The sequence below is a fragment of the Ramularia collo-cygni genome (genome assembly GCF_900074925.1).
Source record: "Ramularia collo-cygni strain URUG2 genome assembly, contig: RCC_scaffold01, whole genome shotgun sequence".
Taxonomy (NCBI): Eukaryota; Fungi; Ascomycota; class Dothideomycetes; order Mycosphaerellales; family Mycosphaerellaceae; genus Ramularia; species Ramularia collo-cygni.
The window spans coordinates 3,139,271-3,153,676 of record NW_019716255.1 but is presented as its reverse complement, the minus strand read 5'-3'; the positions used below and the strand labels follow the sequence as shown (position 1 = coordinate 3,153,676).

General features: G+C 51.5%; 7 protein-coding genes; 2 read left to right on the top strand and 5 right to left on the bottom strand.

Annotated features, from left to right (window-relative positions):
• Positions 1-1,092: 1,092 nt before the first annotated feature.
• RCC_01047 (related to phospholipase/carboxyhydrolase) lies at positions 1,093-2,001 on the bottom strand (the record flags this gene model as incomplete). The annotated part of the gene is made up of 1 exon (XM_023766288.1): positions 1,093-2,001. One exon carries the CDS (start codon positions 1,999-2,001, stop codon positions 1,093-1,095), a length of 909 nt encoding a protein of 302 aa, XP_023622056.1.
• A 381-nt stretch (positions 2,002-2,382) lies between these two features.
• RCC_01046 (probable BfCon[1562] membrane component of ER protein translocation apparatus) lies at positions 2,383-2,732 on the top strand (the record flags this gene model as incomplete). XM_023766287.1 has 3 exons in its annotated part: positions 2,383-2,464; positions 2,547-2,633; positions 2,692-2,732. 3 exons carry the CDS (start codon positions 2,383-2,385, stop codon positions 2,730-2,732), a joined length of 210 nt encoding a protein of 69 aa, XP_023622055.1.
• Positions 2,733-3,100: 368 nt separating this feature from the next.
• RCC_01045 (related to monocarboxylate transporter) lies at positions 3,101-4,551 on the bottom strand (the record flags this gene model as incomplete). XM_023766286.1 has 2 exons in its annotated part: positions 3,101-4,274; positions 4,331-4,551. 2 exons carry the CDS (start codon positions 4,549-4,551, stop codon positions 3,101-3,103), a joined length of 1,395 nt encoding a protein of 464 aa, XP_023622054.1.
• Positions 4,552-5,182: 631 nt separating this feature from the next.
• On the bottom strand, positions 5,183-6,118 carry RCC_12121 (uncharacterized protein; the record flags this gene model as incomplete). XM_023766285.1 has 3 exons in its annotated part: positions 5,183-5,592; positions 5,767-5,936; positions 5,997-6,118. 3 exons carry the CDS (start codon positions 6,116-6,118, stop codon positions 5,183-5,185), a joined length of 702 nt encoding a protein of 233 aa, XP_023622053.1.
• A 321-nt stretch (positions 6,119-6,439) lies between these two features.
• Positions 6,440-8,625, bottom strand: RCC_12120 (probable proline-specific permease (proline transport protein); the record flags this gene model as incomplete). XM_023766284.1 has 5 exons in its annotated part: positions 6,440-6,693; positions 6,898-7,638; positions 7,688-8,059; positions 8,109-8,269; positions 8,483-8,625. The coding sequence occupies 5 exons, from the start codon at positions 8,623-8,625 to the stop codon at positions 6,440-6,442; spliced, it is 1,671 nt and encodes a 556-aa protein (XP_023622052.1).
• Positions 8,626-10,907: 2,282 nt separating this feature from the next.
• On the top strand, positions 10,908-12,423 carry RCC_01043 (related to pepsin precursor; the record flags this gene model as incomplete). XM_023766283.1 has 4 exons in its annotated part: positions 10,908-11,177; positions 11,230-11,326; positions 11,382-12,082; positions 12,136-12,423. The coding sequence occupies 4 exons, from the start codon at positions 10,908-10,910 to the stop codon at positions 12,421-12,423; spliced, it is 1,356 nt and encodes a 451-aa protein (XP_023622051.1).
• Positions 12,424-12,754: 331 nt separating this feature from the next.
• On the bottom strand, positions 12,755-14,033 carry RCC_01042 (related to Zn-dependent hydrolase (beta-lactamase superfamily); the record flags this gene model as incomplete). XM_023766282.1 has 4 exons in its annotated part: positions 12,755-13,349; positions 13,415-13,508; positions 13,565-13,607; positions 13,803-14,033. The coding sequence occupies 4 exons, from the start codon at positions 14,031-14,033 to the stop codon at positions 12,755-12,757; spliced, it is 963 nt and encodes a 320-aa protein (XP_023622050.1).
• Between the last annotated feature and the right edge of the window lie 373 nt (positions 14,034-14,406).

Genomic DNA, 14,406 nt, shown 5'->3' with positions numbered 1-14,406 from the left:
TCTTGACTGCAGCATACGGCGGCAACCTTTCCTTTTACTGTCTCTAGAACGTTATCTCCGTGCTGGATCTCTTCTCGATCAACGAAAGACGCTGTTAACAAGGACTACTTGGCGACCCTGCACACAATTTCGATGCCGGAAGAGCTTATTTCCAAACATACCCGTTGGAACGCTAAGGAGTCTCAATCGAGTTGCACAAAGTCATGGCAAAATGCAACGTCTTAAATAGAGCTGTCGTCAACATTCCAATTTCCTAGCATCACAGCCTTGCTACTGGCTCGTATGATGCTCGACTTGACGTAACGATGGTGTCTCAGGAACAACTTTACAGTGTCGCTAGTGGAACGATCATCGCAATTGATATCAACAGTCCGGACTCACATATGCAGGAGAACAACAAGAAGCTTGCGGATGACCATCTCTTGTCTCGCGATCTTGTCTTGCAGCACTGGTCCGATATCACTTTGTTGCAGTGGCAAGAACTCGCTACGGGACAGACGGGGCTGCAGGGTCGTGGGCAAGTGATTCATCACAGAATTGGTACTGAAGACACTGACGCTATAATTCATGCTGTTTTCAAGACCAGGGCAAAGTACCGACGGAAGTAGTAAACCCCTGGGTCAAGAGGTTACGGAAAGCGACCGGGATGACTTTCTTGCACTTTTTGGCCCGCTGAATGGACTCGGAGCGGCATTCATGCCACAAGGAGAGACTTGGGTCTAAGATTGTGCAGAGCTTTACAGTGCACTCGAACGTAGAGAAGATTCCAGCGTTGCAGATTGAACCGCTTGTATAATCGCCTTGAAGCCGTCGCGTGGCACAGTGTGGCAGTCAGTACGGATGGACGCACCAGTTGAGCCCTTGTGYTGCGAATCGAGGTTGACTGTCTCGGTCTCGCCGCTGACAGATCGTGATGCTTGTCGTTACGGGTTTCGCCCTGTGGAAGCGAGATAGATACGCCTGAGAAATGATGTTGAGAAAACGACAATTATACACCCACCTTATCTCACCTGCATCTCGATTGTGACATCGTTGTCTTCTTCGCTCGTCACTTTGTCGTCTATGTTCATCGAGGATTCCCACATGGTGCCCCTAGAACGGCATATCCATATCTTCTGCTTTCTCCTCTTCTTTCTTCTTAAGACCACCACCTTCCACGGTTTCCCGGATGAATGCAACCAAAGCCGCAACATAAGGCTTCTGGCTGCTGGGCAAGAAATRGCCACCTGGATGATACACGACTCTCGGCAGCTTCCCTACCACGCCATCTCTACCGCCGACACATGTATCAGCCAAGCGAAGACATCTCTCTTCCGAGATCACCGTGTCTACACTGCCGATGAAATGGCACATTGGTGTGGCGATCTTTGGCTCATAGAATGGCTGGTAAAGATCTGAAGGCAGAGCGGCAAATCCCGAATACGAGACTGCAAACTTCATCGCTGGTTGTAAAAGCTCTTCGCCATTCTCTGCCAGAAATGAGGTAGGGAATGGCATTCCACCTTTCTGCTCCGCAGCCTTGAAAGCTTCCCTCCGTCCATCCTCAAGCAGAGATGCAACGAGTGCAGTCGCAGCAGCACCTTGTGAGAACCCCAGCACACCATCGAAGGGACCCGATACTTTGATGGCATCCGCGATGGTCTGTAGTCCCGTCTCTAGCCCTTCGTAAACGAGTTGATCTTGTCCCTTTGGCATGTCTTTTCGTCGCCACCAGCCATAAGCCTCTGGATCATCGTTTCCGGGACCGTCGGCATCAAGTTCAGACGGGTTGCCAGGGATGTCAGCGTAGCTGAGCTTGAGAGGCCCTGTAGGATAGTGAAGTTCAATGCCGCCAGGGTACTCTGGTAGGAAACCTGGTTTGGGTGCGGCAGGAAAGGCTTTTTCCAGACTCTTTTTCAAAGCTTTTGTCTTGATCTCAAAGAGATGGCCTGATTGAGTGTATCCGTGAAGCATGAGCAGCTTGAGCGTCCGMGGCGGAGATGTACCATTTGATGTTGCCATGCTGGCGAGACAGCGGATGTGCAGGTGAGACTTCCCAGCAGAGCGGAGAAGTGGTGAGAGTTTCAGTTCTGGCATGCAGGGAGGCAATGAGCACTCCGATGTCTACAAAGGGGCTCTAGCGAGTGTGATGCAGAACAACGTCCGAATCAGGAAGACAAGGTGAGGTGAAGTGAAGACGATTGGTCACGACTTTTGGCAGTATCACGTGGCTTGTGGAGATAAGGTTCCAGATCCCTGTCGCATCTCCGAGCGGCGCCAGCTGTCTTCCCTTTCGCGATTGACACTGACATTCAGCGCGCTTCCGATCATCCCACGACCTCTTCACCAACAACCTCAACAACCGCACAACAAACACGAATCGATCTCCAGATTTCCTCCAAGATGGACCAGGCACAGCAACTTCTCGAAGTCCCCAGGGAGTTCCTCAAGGATGGCCAGGGTTTCTTGGCCCGGTGCAGCAAGCGTAGGTCCTCCCGAATTCACGAAGAGCTGGCGCACACATGGCCACGATTACGTGCACCAGGGCTGACAATGCTGGTCAACAGCGGATCGTCGCGAATTCCTCCGTATCTCGCAAGCCGTCGGCATGGGTTTCTTGATCATGGGCGTTATTGGATACATTGTCAAGCTGAGTGCGTTCTACCCAAGGGAGAAGGAGGCATATCTACGAAGCTKACCGTGATCGCGCAGTCCACATTCCCGTAAACAACATCTTGGTCGGCGGCGCATAAGAACCCAAGACTTCTGGAAAGGCAGTGCGATTTCGAACCTTCAGGAGCATAGCGAGGCGTTCAGAAAAAAGGGAAGGAGCAGTACGAGTGTAACATCGACCGAGAGCTACAGAACATGTACCATATACCCACCTATTCTACTAAGCGGGAAAGGAGGCGGGCGACAATGTTCACCTGGGTTTGTTGAACGCGAAGCATTGGTGTGCAGTGATCCGTAGTATGTCCATGGACGACGCGGAAACGGCATGCTGAAAGGCACGCAAGTCACTACACAACTGGAGACCTCATTCCACATTATTGGCATATGGCAGCACCTGCATGGCAGGTCGTATTCATATGCAATGGTAAATGAATCCTTGCTTTTCCTTCTATATCAACTTTGAGCCACCTTTCCTTCTGCTCATCAGTACAATCCACAATGCGACCAAATTGACTCCGCCTGCCATCATCACTAATCCGGCGAACAGCTGCAGACCCAGGTAGTTTGTTTCGCCATTTTCGCTGGACACCGAAGCCAGCGCAGCCGCGATTGGCGGTCCTATCAGACTGGCAAACGACGCAAAAGCCTGTGCCATTCCCAGTCTCGCCCCGAACACTTTTGGATCTGGACAGACAACAGGGAAGACGCTTGGAGGCAGCGGAATGAGAGCGCCGCTGAAGCATCCATACATCGCAGCAATGGCAACGAAAGCTCCAGTGCTGTGCGCACCCATCCATGCAATGCATACCGTCGCGCTGCTTACGACACATACAAGCCAGGGTATCATTACGCCAATGCGACTTGCAGACCAACCAGCCACCAGACGTCCGACAATGCTTGCCGCTTGTGCAATCATCGAGATGTAGAGGGAGAAGCTTCTCGAGACCCCCAAGACCAACTGACCATATGATGGAATGAAGATGAAAGGGACCATGTATCCGCAGAAGATCAGGAAATTGCTAGTGCTGTAAGTCCAAAAGGGTACGTCTGCCAATGCGCTTCTGTCGAACAGCTTCCGCGGTGCACCAGATGCGAGGTCTCCTAGATTACTGACACCCCAGAGCAGAAGCGGGAAAGAGATGCAATAGGTGCCGAGCATGATGAACGCCATCACACGTACCGTCCAGCCGAACGAGAGCTTCGAGATGAGCTGTTCGAAGACAAGCGTATATATGATCCCTCCGACGGGTGCTCCGCAAGTCGTGATTCCCATCGCTATAGCGCGATGGCGCTTGAAAGCCCTGCTCACGAGTGCCAAGCCCGGCAAGTAGAGCAGGCCATTGCCCATTCCCATCAGCACGCCTTGGGTAAGCATCAACTGCCAGTAGGTCTTGCTAACGCTGGTGAGGAATACGGCGAGCGTCTCGATCAAAGCGCCGGTCACTAGCATGGAACGGAAGTATCCCAGATCGAAGAGCGGACCCGATATAACGCCGATGGAGACCAGGAGGAAGATTGAGACTGTGCCAATCCACGAGATGGAAGACGCTGACTGCTCGGGAATGTAGTCCAGTTCATAGTATGATTGGAAGCTGCCGAACGCGAAGCTCATTCCCCAGAGACTGAGAGATGGTTAGAGAGAGAGGGAGAGAAAGTGGGCGTGAAGATCACTGCTCACTTTGCGAAGACGAGGAATGAGCCAGCCACTTGGAGCCACGCTCTTGAGCCTCCATCTTTGGCGACTTGTTCTGGAGCAGCACCTTCATCCTCTGTTGCTGTTGATGTCTTGTCGGATGTAGTAGCGGCTTCCAAGGCCTCACAATGCATGTTCTTCTCGGAGAGGTCGGTTAAATTTTCGTGCTTCTCCTCAATCACGCTTGAAGAGTCGGGGAACACCATGGCTAAGGCGGATGTAATGTTATTCTCTTGCCATCAACACATGCACCATGCTATTGGGGACCTTAAAAACAGTTTGGGCTTGGTGMAGTGCTTGAAGGTAGCTTTTCGCATGGCCAGAAAAGGTTCGTATAAACGTCAGGTCGTCAAAAGCACATGGCAAAAATTCTRTTACGCCCTACGTGACTTTAGTAATACTTCACGACGCATCACGAGTGCGGAACACACAGCGAGGCGTGGCGGAACAGAAATGTGTGGTGCCGACTGCCGGTAGAGCGGCTGGCTTGCAGGTTACCGAGGATGGAAGGGGAGGAGACATACCAAGGCCTGGGGTAGAGCTAGCCAGCGTAGAGATATTTGTTTGTCATGGAATCCTTTCAGATCGCAGGGAAATCTGCTTGCTTGATTGACCGAGAAGCTTGAAGCAGGCAGGTCACACCATCGCGGTCATATGGTACCGCCAATGTCAATACACTACCATCGTTATAGATAATTCCCATCATTGGGCTCATTTGGTCGTCATCTTTGACATACTCACCCAGCATAGCTCCAAGCTTTTCGCGTAGCATCGCACCGCAGATGTCCACAAATCCCATCCCTTCCGACTCAATCATGAACTCACTGATCCCAAAGCTTAATCCACCACAACCTTTGCCTCCCTCACAATCTCGACATCGTCGTTTTCGTGATAGGCGATACAATCCGAGAGCTGGGGAGTACCCTTCTTGCGCCCTCCCAGAGTCCCAATGATCTCGGAGCACTTGATCAAAAGATCCATCACTATGGTCTGAGGGTATTCAGTCCCAAAATCCTTCAAAGGCTTGGGATAGAGCGTAGGAGCCAGGGCATCCACCAGCCAGCGTCGAAGTGCTGAACCAGGCTTAACGTACTTGCCCACAAACTTGACCGTTTCAAGTCCAATAGCGAAGCCCTGTTCCGAGACCATCCGGATCAAACCATCCATTACATCGTTCTTGAGCTTTACGTCTCGGAGGTGGTAGGCCTCGTCCCATAACTTGCACATGCTGAGGACTGCGGCCTTGCCTAAACGTGCGAAGGATGAACTTGTTAGCGTTGAGTCAGATATTATATGCGGGCAGACAAAGAGTCGAGGAGCGCCACCAAAGCCTCAGCAGTTCTCAAATACGCAAAGGCCTCCTCACTGGCGACGTCTTCCGCTCTTTGCATGGAGAGTTCTTTGCACTTCGCTGTACGTACCTTGATCAGGTGTCTTCGCCTTCCGCACATTATTGATCGTGACCATCTCGCAGCCAACAAGCGCTTCGAAATCAACGGCGTCGTTATACAGACATTCCACGTACTGCTGGAAGCAAACGACATCGCCATCGCGAAGGGTAATGATCTTCTCGCTAGAACCCGCGAGTTGGCTGCATTTTGWGTGAAAGAACTTGGATCGACTGCAAATGTGGTCTTCGTGCACTTTGAACGTCTCTTGTTCGTAGCGTCTTCCCACGATGATTGTGAGAATGTCTGTCCAGTTGGCCCTTTTCTTCAGCGGCGCGGGACTTCCGTCGAACTCTGAGGGTGCTGGTCGCTTTGGTATGCTCATGCTATTGGTGAGAGGTAGTGTCATTGATGTTGATGTTGATGGGGTGTGGTTGATGTAAAGTGGAACGAGTGATGCTAAAGTTAGGGATCTCCGGTATGCAAGTGAAGATAAGTGACTGGTCGTACTAGAGGTAGGTACGACTTCATGCGTATCTGTGTAGGTAATTCGATCAGGGCAACTTCGCCTCATAGTTTTGGATCAGGCGAGGCTCAGGGCGAGGCAATTCGACCAGGGTAACTTACCTCACGGTGCTTGGATCAGGCAAGGCTCAAGGCCAAGCTACGGAAAAAGGCTTTGCATCTCATCTATGCTCCGCTTAAACTATGCAACCCAGAACCACATCTTCTGCAAGAGATTCTTCGGCACTGGAGGTACATCCATCGCTTCTAGCTCATCCATCTCCCTCTTCCCGTACAAGACATCAATCTCATGAACCTTTCGCGCCCAGGAGATGTTGCGAAAGCCTTGTTTCTTGCCAGAGTAAAGCTTGTGGCCAAGGTAGAGCACAAGGAAGATCGGAATAGTAACATATGCAGCAATGAAGGAGGATACTTGCCAGTTTTCAGGGAAGAAGACTGCGAAGATGTTAGCAACAGGAAGAGAAGCGAGAATCCACAGCATGTCTTTGCATCGGAAGCGGCCGAACATCCCCTTTCGCCGTGTTCTAGTGTTATGGGAATCGATTCGCTGCTAAAGTACCAGGGCTAAGATGCTCGAGAGCACCCTGTGTGCCCGAAAAACTTCCGATGCAAAGAGACGCTGTGATGGATCAAACATACCTTGGAAGCCATTTGTCAAGGTAAGGATGATCAGGATGAAAAGGGTGGCCCACGTTGCGTATGGTTGCAATTTAGTCTTGTATGGGAGCACATGCAGCATCTGGTTGTACTCCATGGCCTTTCGGAATTGAAGATATGTGAACATCACGATGATCCATGCAATGAAGCCAGAGATTGTCGAGATGTTGCTGAACCATTGGAAGACCGTCGAACCAGTCTCACTAAGCGTCAAGAAGGCAAGCAGTCCAACGGCCCAAGTGGTCAGCACCGCTGCGAATGGGATTCCGCGTTTGGTGGTCCTTTTGAGGAAGCCAGGTGCCTGTCCGGAGAGTGCCATTGAAAATAGTACACGAGAACCAGAGTACAGGAACGCATTACCAGCAGACCAAGCAGAGGTTAGTACCGCAGCGTTGATGACGTGATCAAGTCCTTCGATTCCGGCATTCTTGATGCCCAAGACAAATGGAGACGCAGAAGCGTTGCCCGCACCTAGAAGAGCTCCGTCGTTGCTAGGAACGATGACACCGATGACGAAAGATCCTAGCCCATAGAAGACCGCCAAACGGTAGATGAATCTTCGAGCAGCCTTGGGGATGTTGCGGCGAGGAGCAATAGTTTCTCCTGCTGAAATGGCAATGAGCTCCGGAGACGTGATGAATGCAAATCCTGCGCGAGAGAAGGCAGTCCAGAATGCAAGGAACTTGCCGGTATTACCCGGCACCAGATATTCATTGAAAGCACCTGCGAGATATTAGTGGTTGTCACGACTGGAGCTACGAGCTGGACATACCATAGCCGTTCTGATACTTGTAGTACCGGAAACCCAGCCGGTCACGGTTAGGTCCTCCGCCTAGCATGAGCACAATGCCCAAGATGATCAATCCGATGATCGTGATGAGCTTTATACTCGCGAACCAGAACTCGGCTTCTCCAAAGAACGAGACAGCGATAATGTTCAGTGCTAGGACCAAAACCAGGAAGATAGCGATCCACACGCCAGCGGAAACTTTGGGAGCCCAGTAAGAGAGAATGATAGCCCCAGCGCTAGCCTCTGCAGCAACCAAGATTGCGTATGCATACCAGTAGTTGTACCCGGCTGCGAAAGCAAGGCTGTCGTCTACGAAGCGGTTGACAAAGTAGGGGATGGAGATTCCCTTGAGTGCTACTTCCGGTCAGCCAGGCATCACCATCACACTTGACTTTTCTCTTACGCAGGTAAGTAACCATTTCAGCGAGACAATTCATCACGTTCCAGACAAGAAGCATCATGCAAAGATACGCCATGAGGAGAGGCGCAGGGCCAACAGTATTCAAGATGGCGCCGGAGCCGATGAAGAGACCAGTTCCAATCGCGCCACCCAGCGCTAAGAATCTGTAGTTTCGTCAGTATCTTGCCAGCCAATCTTAGTGATCGTTGAGGCAGTCGATATCTCTCCGTCTTGTCATGGCCGTCTCTGCTGTTGACAGCGGCGCTAGCCGCTCTAAAGCCAGGAAGCGCTTGTGAGGAGCACTATCTGACATTTTCAAGACTTTCGCTCCACAAAAATCGGCTTCATGATGGCAGCTCCAGGGAATTGGTACTTACTGGATGTGCCGACTCTTTAGACCTCGCTCTAATTGATTGCCGCCAGATAGATCGATTTCGTGCCATCCGGTCATGGAGTGCGTCTTTGTGACTTCAACATCGTGGGACCCATATTGGTTCTTCTCCACTGTGGAGTGGTCCATGATGGTGGGAGTGTAGAGTGCTTCCCGGAAGTACCGTAGCAGGACGGCTGTGAGATGCCTTTGATAGGTATGGTTGCTAAAAGTTCTCCAGGACAGTCCCCAGAATTCGGCTACTGAAGGCCTTATTCTTTTCCTGGCACATGCACATGCGAGCAAAGGAACTCTGGGGCGACGCGAACTCCCAGGCCCGAAGGAGCAGTACGGTCCCATTATTATGTAAAATTAGACCTCTGGTTGGCTCTCCACATTCCATGGCACCTCCAAGACCATCCTTCGAAGGTCCTTATCTATCTTGGCGATATCTGCAGAGATATGGGCAGATCGGCAAGCTGCAACAGAATCATGGCGTCTCTTGGGCTGATAGGATGCATTGGAGGTCGGGAGAAAGCGATGGCAGCTGGCGCGAAAGGCGCTTTCTGTCCAGGCGTCCTTCGTTAGTTCGTGGTAGCGTTTTGAGCAAGGTTGTCGCGGAGCCAAGGCCGCGCCGACATCGCATCGTAAGGTACCCGGTACAGACTTTGTGCCCCTCAGCATATCAGTGGTAGAACTCACCATYTGTTGTATCTCAAGCCACCTGGCGAGTGGCATATTGGCGTCGCGTCTCCTCCAACAGTTGGACTCCGAATGTGTGATACTGGGGCATCCCGCCGAGGGGCTGACGAATTTCGGCATGATTGAACGCTGCTGCTCCGATCATGGGCATCGAATCGGAGCGGTATGGGCGGTATGGGCGGTATGGGCGGTATGGGCGGTATGGACGGTATGGAAGGCCCATTGCATGTCCCAGTGAGCAGTCGACGGTCCTCGGCATGGCTTCCTGGGAGTCTGGCATTGTGGGTCGCAACTTCTCTGAGCTACATCTGTGCACTCCCTCCTGAAGAGCCGACGACAGAGAGGAAGGATGGCGACGGAACCTAGATATCCCGGATGAGCTGGGTGCTTCACACAGCACTAATCAATCCGATGCAATGCAAATGTGACTGTGGCCTACTGAGTCTGAAACCAGAAGCGGCGCATAAACGTTGTAAGCCGATTGATGGAGTCGAACTGATCGACTTGATCGAGCTGCTGTATCGAGTCTGGACTCACATCTTACTGGTCTAGGTACTCGGCCTACGCTGCTCCGTGTAGCGAACACTTCCACTGTATACTGATAGCAGGGTCGGGAGGCGCCAGCCGAGATCAGACGCATGCCGCTCCTGTTTGTGGCAGCAACCGGTTAGAATCATCTACGATACACTCAATCAGTGGCGCGACTGCCGGGAATGGACAGGAGTAGGGACGCGCTGGGATTATTAACCAGTTAGCCTTGGAATAGCGGTTTGCACAAACATTTAGGTCGGCACGATTTGGGAAGCCAAACCTACAAAGCTCGCGATTGTTGTGGGGCTCAGACAACTCTTCGTTGATTTTGCTCACTTGGAAATGACTCTGTGCAGCCGAGTGAGGCTCGAGAGTGGAGCGATAGGGGCCTCGAAGCAGGAAGAAGGATACCTGAAGTAGCCAGCAGGAAGGCCCTAGGAGATGAAATCGATTGTCAGGAGATCGATGTGACAAGAAACAAGAAGTTACACTCTCTCGACACTCTACCTGGTACTCGTGCCTCGCTGCCTAAGTAGTGTATTCACATCAACTGGCAGCCATATCTCACATGTCCTCTGTTTCGTTCGTTATTCTGCATCTTTAGCTCAAAATCCATTCACTTACTAAACTTGGCGATCGACAGTCAGCAGAGCTTGAGTGAGCTTGAGCTCGACAAGCTTGCTGTTGATCGTTTGTTTGAGTTTGACCATGCATGCGTAGCACTCACTTGACGACGCCGAGGCGTCGTGGCAGGACATGACGCAATTCTGTGCTGGATCATGCTCGATCTCGCCAAACGAACCTGTTTGCACGTTCGAAGCGAACAAAGGCAATCCTAAACGGCAATCGCATGACTTCTCGTTGACCTATGAGAGACGAATGTCTGGACGCATGTTGCTCTACACTAAACGAGACGGCGCCATGATGGCTCTTGCGTGCGTGTTCGTCTCGTACCTGCCCAAGCAAACAGCCGCGTGACGTGTACCTTACTATCCATAAAGTAGTTTTTTTCATGTAGTTACTGTAATCTGACTGGCGTTCCTGTTTGCTTTCTCGCGTCGGACATATAGAGTTCGCAGGACAACACGATTGCCCATCTTGACACAAACACAACGAAAGATAAGGCAACGACCTCTGTTTATTTTGCTCGGGCTCTCCACAAAAGCTCTTCGTCCCAGCAACTCTCCATCGAATCGAAAATGTCGTCCGACGCGAAGCTCGTCCGAGGTGCTCTGCAGAGGAACCCCAACCACATCCGTAACGGCCTCAAGTCCTACGTTCATGCTCTGCAGAAATGGAACATCGGTCCCTCGGTCGAAGGTCCCTATTGCAGAGTGAATCAAGTCCACCAGCAAGGCTCCCAGGCCATTTTCAAGCAAACCGGCAAGCGTGTTGGCGGCAGAGCTCATGTTCGAAGCCATGTTCTCGCCAAGAAAGACCCATCCAGTGGTCAGAACGGCAACGTCCCAGTATGTTTCCTTTGTTCAGAGTGAAGACGTGAAGTTCACTAACAGCCAACAGGCAGAAGATATCGAAAACAATGCAGAATACCTGGCCACCGTCACGATCGGTACGCCCGGCCAGCAGCTCGCGTTGGACTTTGACACAGGCAGCGCCGGTAAGTTAGAATGAGATGATTTGCAAAACGTTCGTCGTTCGCTGAATTCAAGCAGATCTATGGGTGTGGAGCACTGAACTACCGTCTTCCCTCACAGGACAGGCTGGCGACAACAAGCACACAATCTTCGACCCGAAGAAGAGCTCCACTTTCCAAAAGACTTCTGGTTCGACATGGTCAATCTCGTATGSCGAYGGCTCGACTGCGTCCGGTGATGTAGGAACCGACAACGTCACTGCCGGAGGTCTTGTGGTCGAGAACCAGGCTATCGAGCTGGCGAAGACTTTGAGCACGCAATTCGCGCAAGGACCTGGTGATGGTCTTCTTGGTCTTGCTTTCGGTTCCATCAACACAGTACAGCCTGGTCCTGTCAACGCTCTGGTCGAGAACATGATTGCTCAATCCGATTTCCCAAAGGACACGGAGCTCTTCACTGCTTATCTTGGTAGCACCGGTGTGGCTAGTAGCAGCTCGACTGGATCTTCTTCAAGCACCGATGCCACCAGCTTCTATACGTTTGGGTACATTGACCAGGACGCTTTGGATGGCCAGACGCCAACCTACACTCCAGTCGACAGCTCTCAGGGCTTCTGGACATTCGATAGCGCCTCAGCAAAGGTTGGTGACAAGACCATAAAAAGGACTGGCAACACCGCAATTGCCGACACTGGTACGACCCTCGCTCTGGTGGGAGACGACTTGTGCAAGGCGGTCTATGGTGCCATCAAAGGCGCCAAGCAGAGCTCTCAGCAGCAGGTAAGCGTTCCCAATTCGCATATGTGTATACATTGGCTAACGAACATGATCAGGGATGGGTCTTTCCCACCAGCACAGATCTCGCATCCTTGCCGAAGATCCAGGTCGCTGTCGGTGATGCATTCTTCACCATCAACCCAGAGGAGCTCCCATTCCAAGATCTCGGCGATGGCACATACTACGGCGGTATTCAATCTCGTGGTGACCAAGGATTTGACATCCTCGGTGATGTCTTCTTGCGCTCCGTCTATGCCATCTTCGATCAGGGCAACASTCGCTTTGGCGTAACGCAGCGGCCTTCCACGCTCCGGAATGGCTCGTCAGATGCGCCTTCTTATTGAACGGGGTGTTCAACATAGCGCAGATCACGGAGTAGTTTTGGAACATCGCTGTAGCCGCATGTAGCTTGTATCTTAGTCGAACTTTGAAGCATTCGAAAATTCGTGCTCCATCGCTCTGCCAGTGTGAAGAATGTCAACAGCTTCGCCCACAGTCGGTTGATATATGAGGATATTTTGCATATTCCGTGGATGTCTTGAAGTTCGTGTCCAGGCGAACGAATTTTCCAGTTACACGGCGTGCTTAACTCGATCTCTGTTCAGCAATCAGCGCAGGGAAACTGCGTAACACATATTCCTCGGCCTGGTACAGCGCCTGTTCAATGCATTCAGCTCAATACTCCCGACTCTCGCCAATATCGCAAACATCAAAAGTCCCCTCTTCCGGTAATCCCTTCCACCTCAGAGCATCTCTCAACTTCCTAGCCGGCTCCATGACATCTTCTTCCGTCAAGACCCACGCTCCCCAATGCATAGCAAGCGCGTTCTTACACTTCGTATCCACAAAAATRTTCACAGAGTCATATGGATTCGAATGCAGCGAGCTGTACAGAAAACGCGGTTCGTACGCTCCAATGGGTATGATTCCGAGGTCAAAAGGTCCTCTGAGCTCTCCAATTTGCTTGAAAGCCGGGCAGACGGGTAAGTTGGAGTATGCTTCTCCGTAGTCGTCTTCTGAGGGTGGGAGTTCGGGGACTGTGCGATAGCCAGTGTCTCCTGCGAAATAAAGCGTCTTGTCGCCTGATTCGATGGACCATCCGGCCCAGAGCATGCGGCTTCGGTCCCAGGCTGTGCGAGCGCTACCATGTTGAGCTGGTAGACAGGATATTGTCGCGGAGAATGGTTTTTCGTTTGGAGGTGTGAATGTTGCTTCAGTGCTCTGCCACCAATCTAATTCGGTGATGTTCGAGAAGCCGTTGTCGTCGAACCTGAAGAGGAGGGTGTGAAGTTAGCGTCAGATCGCTGGACTGGGATGTATCAACTCTCTACTTGCCATTTCTTGATGTTCAATGGTACGAAGAACTGAACTTCGGAATGCTTGGCGGCGAGCTTCTTTAAAGAGGTGTAGCTCATGTGGTCATAATGGTCTTTGTGTAGTTTAGCAGGCGCATCGATCGATTCTTCTCAACCAATGGGTCCTTACTGTGGGATATAACCACCGCATCGACGATTGGAATGTCTTCTATCTTGCAGGGCGCGTCTGTGAATCTTTTGGGTCCAAGGAAAGATACAGGCGAACAACGGTCTTCGAAGACTGGATCGAAAAGGACTCTCAATCCGGAAGGGAACTCAACCAAGTAACAAGCATGACCAAGCCATGTAGCTCGCAAAGATCCATTGCTCTCCCTAGTCTGAAGGAATTCTGGCTTGACTACATTTACAGTCGGAGGTGTAACGTCTGGATTCTTCGCGGTGCCTGTAAGTTTCCTTTGCAAAATCTTAAAGGCAACTTCTGCACCGCCGGGATCGACGAAGCTTGGCCACGGGTTCTGAAAGAGCTTGTATCGTTCCTGGTGGTGGTGGAGTTCTTTGACGTCTGCCGGACAGGCTAGCATGTAGTCCGGCTGAGAGATTGTTGCTCGAATATTCCCCTGCGAGCTGGTGGACGACATGATGTTACGAGAATGCACTTTGCAGGACCTCGATGGCCTGCAACCGAGCGCTGGGGTTCGCTGAAAGGTCGCAAGGCGGATTGAAGCGGTCATTGATTTTGAGCATGCATTCATGGGCGATGGCTTCTTATAGGTACTGTAAACGAGAATGAGCCGGACTCCGGGTTGGCTAAAAGCCGCGAAGACCGGATTTAAGCGTTGAGGAGTGTGGACATGCGATGTCGTAAGTAAATACGTCTCTTGAACAAATATCCGAAAAGTTCGCAATTCGCGAGCATTCAGATGGAAATGTTGGGTTCTGTTGTCAATGGTCGACAGGTGAAGGAGCAAAACCGTTTGAAACGGTGGAATAATCTTCCGGCGGTCGGCGATG